This window comes from Ranitomeya imitator, chromosome 3 (assembly GCF_032444005.1).
Source record: "Ranitomeya imitator isolate aRanImi1 chromosome 3, aRanImi1.pri, whole genome shotgun sequence".
Taxonomy (NCBI): domain Eukaryota; kingdom Metazoa; phylum Chordata; class Amphibia; order Anura; family Dendrobatidae; genus Ranitomeya; species Ranitomeya imitator.
Window position 1 is genome coordinate 99539080 of NC_091284.1, and position 13186 is coordinate 99552265.

Below are 13186 nucleotides of genomic sequence, written 5' to 3' on the forward strand. Positions count from 1 at the left end.
ATAGGAGAAATCCGGGACAGGACTGTTATGGCACCCGGGTATAGCTGCTGCAGGGAAAGCTGCACCCAGCAGCAAAGGAGCTGGGCTAGACGCCAAGTTACTAACCTGATCACCAACAAGACCTTACACATGTGACAGTGGCCAGGTAAAACAACAGGACCTTAGACATGTGACAGAGTGGGAGGAAGTCAGGGGGCGGAACCAGACGCCAGGAAACAGAGAAGGGACAAGCATAAAAGAATAGTCAAACAAGCAGAGGTCATAGCCATGAGATCACGAGATACTAATAGGAAGAGTCAGGGAACAGTCAGAAGCAAAGCCAGAGGTCAGTAATCCAGGAAAACGATTAGAGTAACGCACAGAAAGCAAGAACACTATGCAAGCTGGCACACACTCCAGAGGTCAAGCATACAGACTGAAGTAAACCTATAGCTGACAGGGATACCAGGTTAGGAGCGAGTATAAATAGCCCTCCCATCTTGAAAGAGAGGCCAATAACATTAACCCTGAGAGAACAGGACATTAACCATGTCCTAACCATGACAAGGACTAATCCAGGATAGGAGCACCGCACAGTCTACAAGGAACAGAAAGCAAAACATATGACACAAAGTCACACCTCCTGACGAAGAAAGCGAAATGTGCGTTGGGGCAGCGAGAGATGCCACACACAAACTCCTTATTTATGTAAGTGCTGCGAATCACTATTCTACTATAGCCAGTTTTTTCAGGAGAACAGTATATCCCGCAATTTGTACGTGTTACATTTTAGTGGCTTTAATTATATTATACTCTGCAAGCACATGTGGGATCACCTTCTGTGTATTGGCCTTCCCTGCTTGGAATGCAGTCACCTTGGATGTTTCTATGTTTTTAATTATATTTAAATAAACATTATTTTTATTGGCACGTTATACTACATTTTCTTGTTATGGTTGAAATAACTGATCCAGTTTTTTGGTGCCTTGGTATATCTACATGGGTTTCAGTGTGTAATACAGATAGGAAAGCAGGAACCTCTCATGTCTGTGTGTGACGTGTATGGGAGACATCATAGCAGCTAGTCTACACCCACTGGCTCAGAGACAACTGAAAATAGAGCCTGCAAAGGGGAAAACTGCTGATAAATGCTGGATTCAAGTAATTCAATAGCCAAACATGGTGTTATTTTTCATGTACACGCAGGTCAGCTTTTTCTAAAGTCACCTGAAACAGGCAGGTCACGTACACTCTGAGTATTTGAGGTTTTTTACCTCAGTATTTGTATGTGAAAACCAGGAGTAGGTGATGAATACAGAAGTGGTAACGTGTTTCCATTATACTTTTCGTCTGATTGTTCCTCTCCTGTTTTTTTTAAACTTTTTCTTACAAATACTGAGGTAAAAAACTGACCAAATACTGAAGGTGTGGCTTCTAATGAGGCAGTAATTCTGGGGAAGAAGCAGGCTATTTATATTTGACAGCACTTTATTGGATCGGTGTCATGGCAGTGACCTTTCCATAAACTGTTCACGACTGACTACAGCTGTGAGTGTTCAGCACTGCAGCTCTGTCAGAATGGGCCTAAGGCCGGAGTCACACATGTGAGAAACACGTCCGTGTCTCGCATGTGAAAAGCAAGCTCTGGCACCGGCACTTGGGAGCGGAGCGTGCGGCTCCATGTGTTGCTATGCGGCCGCACGCTCCGCTCTGGAGTGCCGGCGCCAGAGCTTGCTTTTCACATGTGAGACACGGACGTGTTTCTCGCATTTGTGTGACTCCGGCCTAAGTTGTACAAAGGTTTAAGTAAAACTGCTGATGAAGTGAATAATGTGCATCAGTTAAACAGGAAAATCTTGACCGCTTCCCCAGACCCCCAAACCGCCACCATGTATTTAATGCTATTTTTATGCCCTGCCTAAGGCTACTTTCACACTAGCGTCGGAATCTCCCCGTCACTTTGCGTCGGGCCGAGATTCCAACGCTAGCGTTTGTTGTGCCGCACAACGGGTGCAGCGGATGCATTTCTCCGGCGCATCCGCTGCCCCATTGTGAGGTGCGGGGAGGTGGGGGCGGAGTTCCGGCCGCGCATGCGCGGTCGGAAAAAGCTGTCTGTCAGGAGCAAAAAACGTTACATTTAACGTTTTTTGCTCCCGGCGGTCCGCCACAACACGGCGCAACCGTCGCACGACGGTTGTGACGTGTGGCAAAGCGTCGCAATGCGTCGCTAATGTTAATCTATGGGGCAAAAATGCATCCTGCAAACAACTTTGCAGCATGCGTTTTTTGCCATAAACGACACATTGCGACGTCTGGCAAAAAACGCCAGTGTGAAAGTAGCCTAACACGCTCACCTTTATGTCTTACTGATTTCTTAATATGCAAAAAATCAATTTAATAACTGTGGACGCAATATACTAGTTAGTGGGTGACTAGTTGTGGGGGAAATGTTTTTTTTCCCCCCAGACTGATGGATGTAAGTAAGATGAATTGCAAGAGTGGCGTCACCGCGACTGTTTGCACATCTCTGACAGTCTAATATAAGCCGGGGGTACACATTGCACATGTCCAGGAAGGCAGTAGCCTTGCTGGACTCGGCCAGCCGTTGCTGTGGTCTCCACATACCTCGCAGCTGATTGTCCCCTACATCAGTGGCGCTTACCTGGGCGATGCAGCTGGGGTATATCGTACACCTGGCTTACTGCACAACATCAGGGAGGCAGAGATGTGCAAGAGTCGGCGGTGACTCTCCTCTTACAAATCATGTTACTCGCCCACAGGGGATTGATAATGTATTTAGTGGTACCATTAGTCTGGGGAAAACATAGCCCTCATGACTAGTCACCCACTAATTAGCACATCACCACTGCAGCTATAAAATAGATTTTAGGCATATACAGTAATCTATAAGACGATAAAGGAATAGGATGGGTATAAAAGAATCAATAAATACATGACAGTTTGGAGGATTCTGAGGAAGCTATTTTGTTTTAGAAAACACGACATTAGCTGAAATGTACAAAGTGCTTTTGGATTGTTACTAATGATCCATTGCAATTACCGTATATACCCGAGTATAAGCCGACCCCCTAATTTTGCCACAAAAAACTGGGAAAACTTATTGACTCGAGTATAAGCCTAGGGTGGAAATGCAGCATTTACCGGTGAATTTCAAAAATAAAAATAGATCATTATTTCCCCATAGCTGTGCCATATAGTGCTCTGCACTGTTCATTATTTCCCCATAGCTGTGCCATATAGTGCTCTGCACCGTTCATATTGCCCCATATCTGTGCCCCATATAGTGCTCTGCACCGTTCATATTGCCCCATATCTGTGCCCTATATGCTCTGCACCGTTCATATTGCCCCATATCTGTGCCCTATATGCTCTGCACCGTTCATATTGCCTCATATCTGTGCCCTATATGCTCTGCACCGTTCATATTGCCCCATATCTGTGCCCTATATGCTCTGCACCGTTCATATTGCCCCATATCTGTGCCCTATATGCTCTGCACCGTTCATATTGCCCCATATCTGTGCCCCATATATGCTCTGCACCGTTCATTTTTGTCCCATAGCTGTGCCCCATATAGTGCTCTGCACCGTTCATACTGCCCCATATAGTGCTCTGCACCGTTCATACTTCCCCATACAGTGCTCTGCACCGTTAATACTGCCTCATATAGTGCTCTGCACCGTTCATACTGCCCCATATAGTGCTCTGCACCGTTCATACTTCCCCATACAGTGCTCTGCACCGTTAATACTGCCTCATATAGTGTTCTGCACCGTTCATACTGCCCCATATAGTGCTCTGCACCGTTCATACTGCCCCATACAGTGCTCTGCACCGTTCATACTGCCCCATATAGTGCTCTGCACCGTTCATACTGCCCCATATAGTGCTCTGCACCGTTCATACTGCCCCATACAGTGCTCTGCACAGTTCATATTTCCCTATAGATGCTCCACATAAATCTGTGCCGCTGCTGCAATAAAAAAAAAAAAGCCATACTCACCTCTCTTGATTGCAGCTCCCGGCGTCTCGTTCCGGCGTCCGGTCCCGGCATCTCTCTCCGCTCTGACTGATCAGGCAGAGGGCGCCGCGCACACTATATGGGTCATCGCGCCCTCTGACCTGCACAGTCAGAGCGGAGATAGACGCCGGGAAGATGGAGCGGCGGCTGGAATGGGGACAGGTAAGTATGACATACTTACCTAGTCCCAGCGATCCTGGCGCTCCCCGCCTGTCATGCGGTCTTCTGTGCTGCAGCTCTTCCTGTCAGCGGTCACCGGCACCGCTGATTAGAGAAATGAATAGGCGGCTCCACCCCTATGGGAGGTGGAGTCGCCTATTCATTTCTCTAATGAGCGGTCCCACGTGACCGCTGAAGAGGGGAAGAAGCTGCAGCACAGAAGACCGTGGGACGGCAGGGGGAGCGTCAGGATCGCTGGGACTAGGTAAGTATACCTCAGCGCCCTCTCCCCCTCACCCGCCGACCCCACCGCTACCGTGACTCGAGTATAAGCCGAGAGGGGCACTTTCAGCCCAAAAATTTGGGCTGAAAATCTCGGCTTATACTCGAGTATATACGGTAAATATTTCTGTAGCGCAAAAAGACTTTGTGATCTTTATTTTGTTCATTTTTTTTAATTTTTTTTTCTCAACTTAGATTTAATTTATACATTGTGTATAATGCAGTCTTTCAGTGAGCGTGCAATGGTTTCATATCTTGTAATACTTAATTTATACATTTACTTTACAGTGCTTACAACCAGTAGCGTAGCTACCAGGGAGGCAGAGGAGGTGGTCGACCCGGGCCCCACGCTCTGAGGCGCCCACCCAGAGCTACACTACTGCAACTGTATCTGCATGTGCAGCGTGCCCATATAGTTACATTCTGCGTCAGAGCAAGGTGACTATCTCCCTGCACAGCCACCCGGCTGCTATTGGGCCTTTGGACAGGGTGGAAGGGAGGCCCATCATTGCAAGTTCAACTGTATCGGCTGAATGATGAGTCAGGGAGCAAGACGCTCCCTCTCCCATCATTCCCCCTCTGCATCTGACGTCACTGACGCACATATTGGCGTGATTATATCAGTACATGGTGCCCGCAATGCTGACATGAGTGGGTGCTCGGAGCACCGGAGAAACGAGGAGTAGAGATGGCTGGTGAGTATTATTATTTACAGTATGTTACATTTTTAAAAGGGAGTGCATTCTACTGTATGGAAGCCTATGGGGAGTGTATTATACTATATGGAGGCTATTTAGGGGGCCATCCTGCCATGTTGGAGCCATCAAACCGTTTGGGGGCTACTAAGGGGTCAGTATACTATGTGGGGCCATTATACTGTGTAGAGGGGAGCTGTACATGGGGAGACTCAGAGCATTATTACATGTTAAGTGGTCCCTTATTGTTATAGGGGCACTCTGGTTATTGTGACTTTAAAAGGGGTACACAGGGTATTACTTTCTAGGGGGGAAAATGTGGGCACTGTTTACTAGGGCACTCGCACATGGCATTAAAATATTCTAAAAGTTTGTTTTACCATCTAGAGGGCACACAGTAGGTGCAGTAATAGGGACACTTACGTCAGCTGTGGCTCAGCATTGCAGTAGAGTTTGTGCCGGTTGGGGATGGATGGGGACGGTGCCTGAAATGTGAGAAGTCAGATGTCATTGTTGTAGTCTCTGAAGCGGAGTCCTGACTGGAGAAGTGGTAATGACGGTCTGGGCCAGATGGAAAAGTGAACGACTCCATCAGAAAGAACGTCAGCTGTAAGTCATCATCTATAACTTTACTGTATTGTTATATGTTTTGCAGCTCTGGTATCTACCACTATATGGTCTCCATATAGCAGTAATATCAGTGTTGGTCTTTGTATAGAATTTTTTTTTTTTTAGTAACCGCGCGGTCATCTTCTGAGGATATGCCACCATAGTTGTTATCAGGGTTACATGGTTAAGAGCCCACTCTGAAGATAGAGATGAAAGCTACATTGGGAAATCAGGTCAAAAAGGCAAAATAAAAGTCAAATAATGACTGTCCTTTTACTCATAGTGGGGAGCTGACCACTGGTAATAATAATAATAATAATAATAATAATAATAATTTTATTTATATAGTGCCAACATATTCCACAGCGCTTTACAGATTATAGAGGGGTGTGAGATATATTGTCCCAGACTGGTGGGGAGAGCAGTGAGGAGCAGCTCCTGTCAGACTGAATTACAAGTGTTAGGCTGGAGTCACACGGTGTATAACATGACTGAGTGCTATACGATAAAACCTTGCATTACACTCGGGCCAAGTGTTATTCTATGGAGCAGCTCAGATCTGCGATTATTTTCTCATGCCGATTGGGCATGAGAGAACAATCTCAGCATTCTGGGATTGCATCTTAGAATTGGATCACATACATTCATACAAGTCTATGGGTGTGTTGAAACATCAGACTGCACTCGGATGTCATCCCATGATTAACTGGTAATCTGATGTTCCCTGGAACTATCGCCTCCTTTTTTCTTTTTCTTTTTTTGGTGGGAAAAAAATGTGCATAAAAAAAACAAAACAATTGTGAGCGTAATGTTGGATATCAGTTTTTTGTTTATCTCTAATTGTTTTAATTCTCTCTTTCTTTCTCTGCAGGCGGCTGCTGTAGCTCCGATTCTAAACAGTATATATATGGTGGATGTGCCTGGGTGTGGTGGTGTGTATCCGACACCCAAAGGTCAGTGCCCTCATTTAACTTCAAAATGATATAGGGTGGTCTTCTCTTGCATGCAGGCCCACATAATGCAGTGATCATCTAGAAGTTTGTTTGTTTGTTTTAACATGTAAGATTTCATACACTTCATTTCAAGGAAGTATGTTGTAAGAAATAAACTGCTCTAAGACCAGCCTTTTTTGAAATTTTGGCTTGGTAAGATATCTTTACTAAGGGTCTGTGCTCACCTCTCTCTGTCCTTGGATGCCAAAATACACATACTGGGCATACTTTTGTCCCAAGAGAAAGAGGTGGTACTGGTACTCTGACAGTCATCCATGCCCTAATGGACATAAATGTCTTATTTGTTATAAAGAAATATTACACCTTTCTTTTTTATGTATTTTTCCTTGAAAAAAAGACACTGCATGCTATGTTGTATTTCCACTTTATATTTAATATATTTTATAATATACTTTCTCACATTCTGAACAAGATCAAAAACACTTTGGCTGATTTATTTGTTGTTTTTAAGGGGAAAAAGCGTCCAAATTATCTCCTGTGCTTATGTCTTGTGAATATGGTTGTGATCTTCGCTCAATAATCACTTTGGCACTGCTCTGAGAATCTCCCAAATTATTGTCCTCTCTGGACCATTCAAATCAATAATAATTTTCTGAAAATAATTCAGCAATATTAGGGCGATATTCTCATCTTGCATATCCACCGGATTTGCTATAAATATATAGTAAATGTGGGTGCCATCAATGGGTCTTCAATGGTATCTGTTTTGAGAATGGGGCCAGGGCGCCCGCCATTGTTAGTTTGTTTAGAGGTGGTTGGAATCCCATTCATTTGTATCAGTATTCCTACCTCCTCCCTCTCCATGGGCAGTGGCGCATGATGGGGCACCATTTATGTGGGATCCACATCTATATTACATTTGTGGCATATCTGGTGGTTATTCCTTAAATGTACAAGATGGGCATACCCCTTTACTTTAATCTTTTCACAGCTCATTACTATACACCATGTTCCAAATTATTATGCAAATGATATTTATCTCGGATTTTCCTAAATGGTCGGTGCAAATGACAGTCAGTCTAATAAGTCATCACTAGTGATGAGCGAATATACTCGTTACTCGAGGTCCTCCGAGTATTTTTTAGTGCTCGAAGATTTAGTTTTTCTTGCCACAGCTAAATGATTTACATCTGTTAGCCAGCATAAGCACATGTGGAGATTCCCTAGCAACCAGGCAACCCCCACATGTACTTATGCTGTCTAACAGAAACAGAACTCTCGAGTAACGAGTATATTCGCTCATCACTAGTCATCACCCGTTAGGGTATACATCAAATTTTATTGAAGAAACCTCCCAATGATAACAGTATAATCTCCAAAATGAATAAAAACTCAAAACGCACTGCTCCAAATTATTAGGCACAGTAGAATTTCTAAACATTTGATATGTTTTAAAGAACTGAAAATGCTCATTTGTGCAATTTGCAGCATTAGGAGGTCACATTCACTGAACAAAAAGCTATTTAACTCCCAAAACATCCTAACAGGCCAAGTTACATGTCAACGTAGGACCCCTTCTTTGATATCACCTTCACAATTCTTACATCCATTGAACTTGTGAGTTTTTGGGAAGTTTCTGCTTGTATTTCTTTGCATGAAGTCAGAATAGCCTCCCAGAGCTGCTGTTTTGATGTGAACTGCCTCCCACCCTCATAGATCTTTTGCTTGATGATACTCCAAAGGTTTTCTATAGGGTTGAGGTGAGGGGAAGATGGTGGCCACACCATGAGTTTATCTCCTTTTATGCCCATAGCAGCCAATGACTCAGAGGTATTCTTTGCAACATGAGATGGTGCAATGTCATGCATGAAGATGATTTTTCTCCTGAAGGCACGTTTCTGCTTTTTACACCACGGAAGAAAGTTGTCAGTCAGAAATTTTATATATTTTGCAGAGGTCATTTTCACATCTTCAGGAACGTTAAAGGGCCCTACCAGCTGTTTCCCCATGATTCCAATCCAAAGCATGACTCCTCCACCTCCTTGCTGACGTCGTAGCCTTGTTGGGACATGGTGGCCATCCACCAACCATCCACTCCTCCATCCATCTGGACCATCCATGGTTGCTCGAAACTCATCAGTAAACAAGACTGTTTGGAAATTAGTCTTCATGTATGTCTGGGTCCACTGCAACCGTTTCTGCTTGTGAACACTGTTTAGGGGTGGCCGAATAGTAGGTTTATGCACCAAAGCAAGCCTTTGAAGGATCCTATACCTTGAGGTTCGAGGGACTCCAGAGGCACTAGCAGCTTCAAATAACTGTTTGCTGCTTTGTAACGGTATTTTGGCAGCTGCTCTCTTAATCCAATGAATTTGTCTGGCAGAAACCTTCCTCATTATGCCTTTATCTGCATGAACTCTGTCTGTGCTGTTTCAGTCACAAATCTCTTCACAGTATAATGATCGCTCTTAACTTTTCGTGAAATATCTAATGTTTTCATCCCTTAACCAAGGCATTGCACTATTTGATGCTTTTCGGCAGCAGAGAGATCCTTTTTCTTTCCCATGTTACTTGAAAACTGTGGTCTGCTTAATAATATGAAACATCATTTTTAAATACCGTATATATACTCGAGTATAAACCGACCCCCCTAATTTTGCCACAAAAAACTGGGAAAACTTAATGACGAGTATAAGCCTAGGGTGAAAAATGAAGCAGCTACAGGTAAATTTCAAAAATAAAAATAGGTACCAATAAAAGTAAAATTAATTGAGACATCAGTAGTTTAAGTGTTTTTGAATATCCATATTGAATCAGGAGCCCCATATAATGCTCCATACAGTTCATGATGGCCCCATAAGATGCTCCATATTAAAATATGCCGCATATAATGCTGCACAAATGTTGATTAGGACCCCATAAGATGCTCCATACAAACATTTGCCCCATACAATGCTGCACAAATGCTGATTATGTCCCCATAAGATGCTCCATAGAGATATTTGCCCATATAATGCTGCACATGGCCCCATAAGATGCTCCATATAGATAATTGCCCCATATAATGCTGCACATGGCCCCATAAGATGCTCCATACAGATATTTGCCCATATAATGCTGCACATGGCCCCATAAGATGCTCCATATAGATAATTGCCCCATATAATGCTGCACATGGCCCCATAAGATGCTCCATATAGATAATTGCCCCATATAATGCCTCAAATGGCCCCATAAGATGCTCCATACAGATAATTGCCCCATATAATGCTGCACATGGCCCCATAAGATGCTCCATACAGATCTTTGCCCCATATGCTGTTGCTGCGATTAAAAAAAAAAATCACATACTCACCTCTGAAGCCCCCGGAACTTGCTATTTTCACCTGCTCCCCGTTCCACCGCCGAGCGCTGCTGTGTCTTCCCATCCTCTGCACTGGCGCACAAATCGCATCATCGCGCCCTCTGACCTGAGCATCCCTCCAGAGGATGTGGAAGACGCAGCGGCGCCGACGGAGGAACGGGGAGCAGGTGAATATAGCGCACTGCGTTATACTCACCTGCTCTCGGCGCGGTCCCTGCACGTCTGTTCCCCGGCGCCGGCAGCTTCTTCCTGTAGTGAGCGGTCACATGGTACCGCTCATTACAGTAATGAATATGCGGCTCCACCCCTATGGGAGTGGGGTCCATATTTAATACTGTAATGAGCGGTACCATGTGACCACTCACTACAGGAAGAAGCTGCCGGCGCCGGGGAAAAGACGTGCAGGGACCGTACTAGGAACAGGTGATTATTAATACACAGCTCCGCTCCCCCTCTCCTGCCAACCCCTGCGTATGACTCGAGTATAAGCCGAGAGGGTTACTTTCAGCCCAAAAACGTGGGCTGAAAATCTCCGCTTATACTCGAGTATATACTGTAGTTTTTCTTTAATTAGAATCACCTGGAAAACTAATTATCACATTTGTTTAAGATTGATTTCAGTGATACATTGAGCCCTGAGAGACAATACCATCCATGAGTTTATTTGAACAACAAAACAATGAAATCTTTATGACACTTAAATCCTATTTGTATAATAATTTGTAACACGGTGTACACTACCGTTCAAAAGTTTAGGGTCACCCAGACAATTTTGTGTTTTCCATGAAGACTCATACTTTTATTAATCAACTGAGTTGCCAAATGAATTGAAAATCTAGTCCAGACATTGACAAGGTTCGAAAAAAAGATTTCTATTTGAAATAATAATTTTTTCCTACAAACTTTCTGGGGTAATATGTAGAAATGTCACCCTATGGATCCAGAAGCCCCTCTTACAAGTTTTTTGGGCTTGATGGGCACTTTTTTGCTTACCATACGGTCAAGCTGCTCCCACCACAGCTCAATGGGGTTGAGATCTGGTGACTGCGCTGACCACTCCATTACAGATAGAATACCATCCGCCTGCTTCTTCCCTAAATAGTTCTTGCATAATTTGGAGGTGTGCTTTGGGTCATTGTCCTGTTGAAGGATGAAATTAGCTCCAATCAAGCGCTGTCCACAGGGTATGGCATGGCGTTGCAAAATGGAGTGATAGCCTTCCTTATTCAAAATCTCTTGTACAAATCTCCCACTTAACCAGCACCAAAGCAACCCCAGACCATCACATTACCTCCACCCAGGCGCGGGCTGGCCCAGGTGGCAGAAATGCATATGCCCCCCGGGCCGGTGTCTAAGCAGCTGCACAGGGCCGCTGGAGGACTGGCAGTGACTAATACATAGCGCACCTGTAGTGCGCGATGGTGTCATCCCGCCAGCAGCCCTGACATGCAGGCTGCAGGGGTATGTGATGAGCAAGCTCCTATGCGCCACTGCCACTCTGAGGGAGAGAGCCAGCAGCCAAGATGAAAGGTCAGCATACCGGCATACCCGCCTGTGTGTGCACGGAGCTCCGGCTTCTCCTGCTCTTATCTGCTATCCCGGCAGAGAAGGAGAGATGGGGGAGGTGCCGGGACAGTGCAGAGCTGTGAGCAGGAGAAACTGAAGAGCTGCACATGGACATCAGCCGCCCCTGCACCACAGAGGAGAGTGTCTGTGTGTGTATGAGGAGAGAGTGTGTGTGTGTATGAGGAGAGAGTGTGTGTGTGTATGAGGAGAGTGTGTGTGTGTGAGCTGCGTGCGTGCGTGTGTGTGTGAGCTGCGTGCATGTGTGCGTGTGAGCTGCGTGCATGTGTGTGTGTGAGCTGCGTGCGTGTGTGTGAGCTGCGTGCGTGTGTGTGAGCTGCGTGCGTGTGTGTGAGCTGCGTGCGTGTGTGTGAGCTGCGTGCGTGTGTGTGAGCTGCGTGCGTGTGTGTGAGCTGCGTGCGTGTGTGTGAGCTGCGTGCGTGTGTGTGCTGCGTGCATCTGTGAGCTGCATGTGTGTCATTATACAGTGGGGCCGTGCGTGTGCGTGTCATTATACAGTGGGGCCGTGCGTGTGCCTGTCATTATATAGTGGGGCCGTGCGTGTGCCTGTCATTATACAATGGGTGTGTGTGTGTGTGTCATTATACAGTGGGGCTGTGCATGTGCCTGTCATTATACAGTGGGGCCGTGCGTGTGCCTGTCATTATATAGTGGGGCTGTGCGTGTGCCTGTCATTATACAGAGGGGGGCTGTGTGTGAGTGTGTGTGTCATTATACAGTGGGGCCGTGCGTGTGTGTGTCATTATACAGTGGGGCCGTGCGTGTGCCTGTCATTATATAGTGGGGCTGTGCTTGTGCCTGTCATTATACAGTGGGGCTGTGTGTGTGTGTGTCATTATACAGTGGGGCCGTTCGTGTGCCTGTCATTATACATTGGGGCCGTGCGTGTGCCTGTCATTATACAGTGGGGCTGTGTGTGTTTGTCATTATACAGTGAGGCTGTGCAGGTGTGTCATTATACAGTGGGGCCGTGCGTGTGCCTGTCATTATACAGTGGGGCCGTGCGTGTGCCTGTCATTATAGAGTGGTGCTGTTGCGTGTGTGTGTGTCATTATACAGTCGGGCTGTGCGTGTGTGTGTCATTATACAGTGGGGCTGTACATGTGTGTGTGTGTGTATGTCATTATATAGTGGGGCTGTGTGTGTGTCATTATACAGTGGGGCTGTGCGTGTGTGTGTCATTATAGAGTGGGGCTGTGCGTGTCATACAGTAGGGCTGTGCGTGTGCCTGTCATTATATAGTGGGGTTGTGCGTGTGTGTCATTATACAGTGGGGCTGTGGGTGTGTGTTTGTCATTATACAGTGGGGCTGTGCGTGTGCCTGTCATACAGTGGGGCTGTGCATGTGTAATTATACAGTGGGGCTGTGCGTGTGTGTGTCATTATACAGTGGGGTTGTGCGTGTGTGTGTCATTATACAGTGGGGTTGTGCGTGTGTGTCATTATACAGTGGTGCTGTGCGTGTGTGTATGCCATTATATAGTGGGGCTGTGTGTGTATGCCATTATACAGTGTGGCT

General features: G+C 45.6%; 1 protein-coding gene across 2 annotated transcripts in view; it reads left to right on the forward strand.

Moving 5' to 3' along the window:
• LOC138672816 (flotillin-2-like) overlaps window positions 1–13186 on the forward strand; it is a 113847-nt gene that overhangs the window by 33390 nt on the left and 67271 nt on the right. For both annotated transcript variants that reach the window (XM_069761212.1, XM_069761211.1), the window contains exon 2: window positions 6638–6719. In XM_069761212.1, coding sequence (XP_069617313.1) covers window positions 6681–6719 — 39 coding nt within the window. In that variant the 5' untranslated portion in view covers window positions 6638–6680. The remainder of the gene's footprint in view (window positions 1–6637; window positions 6720–13186) is intronic.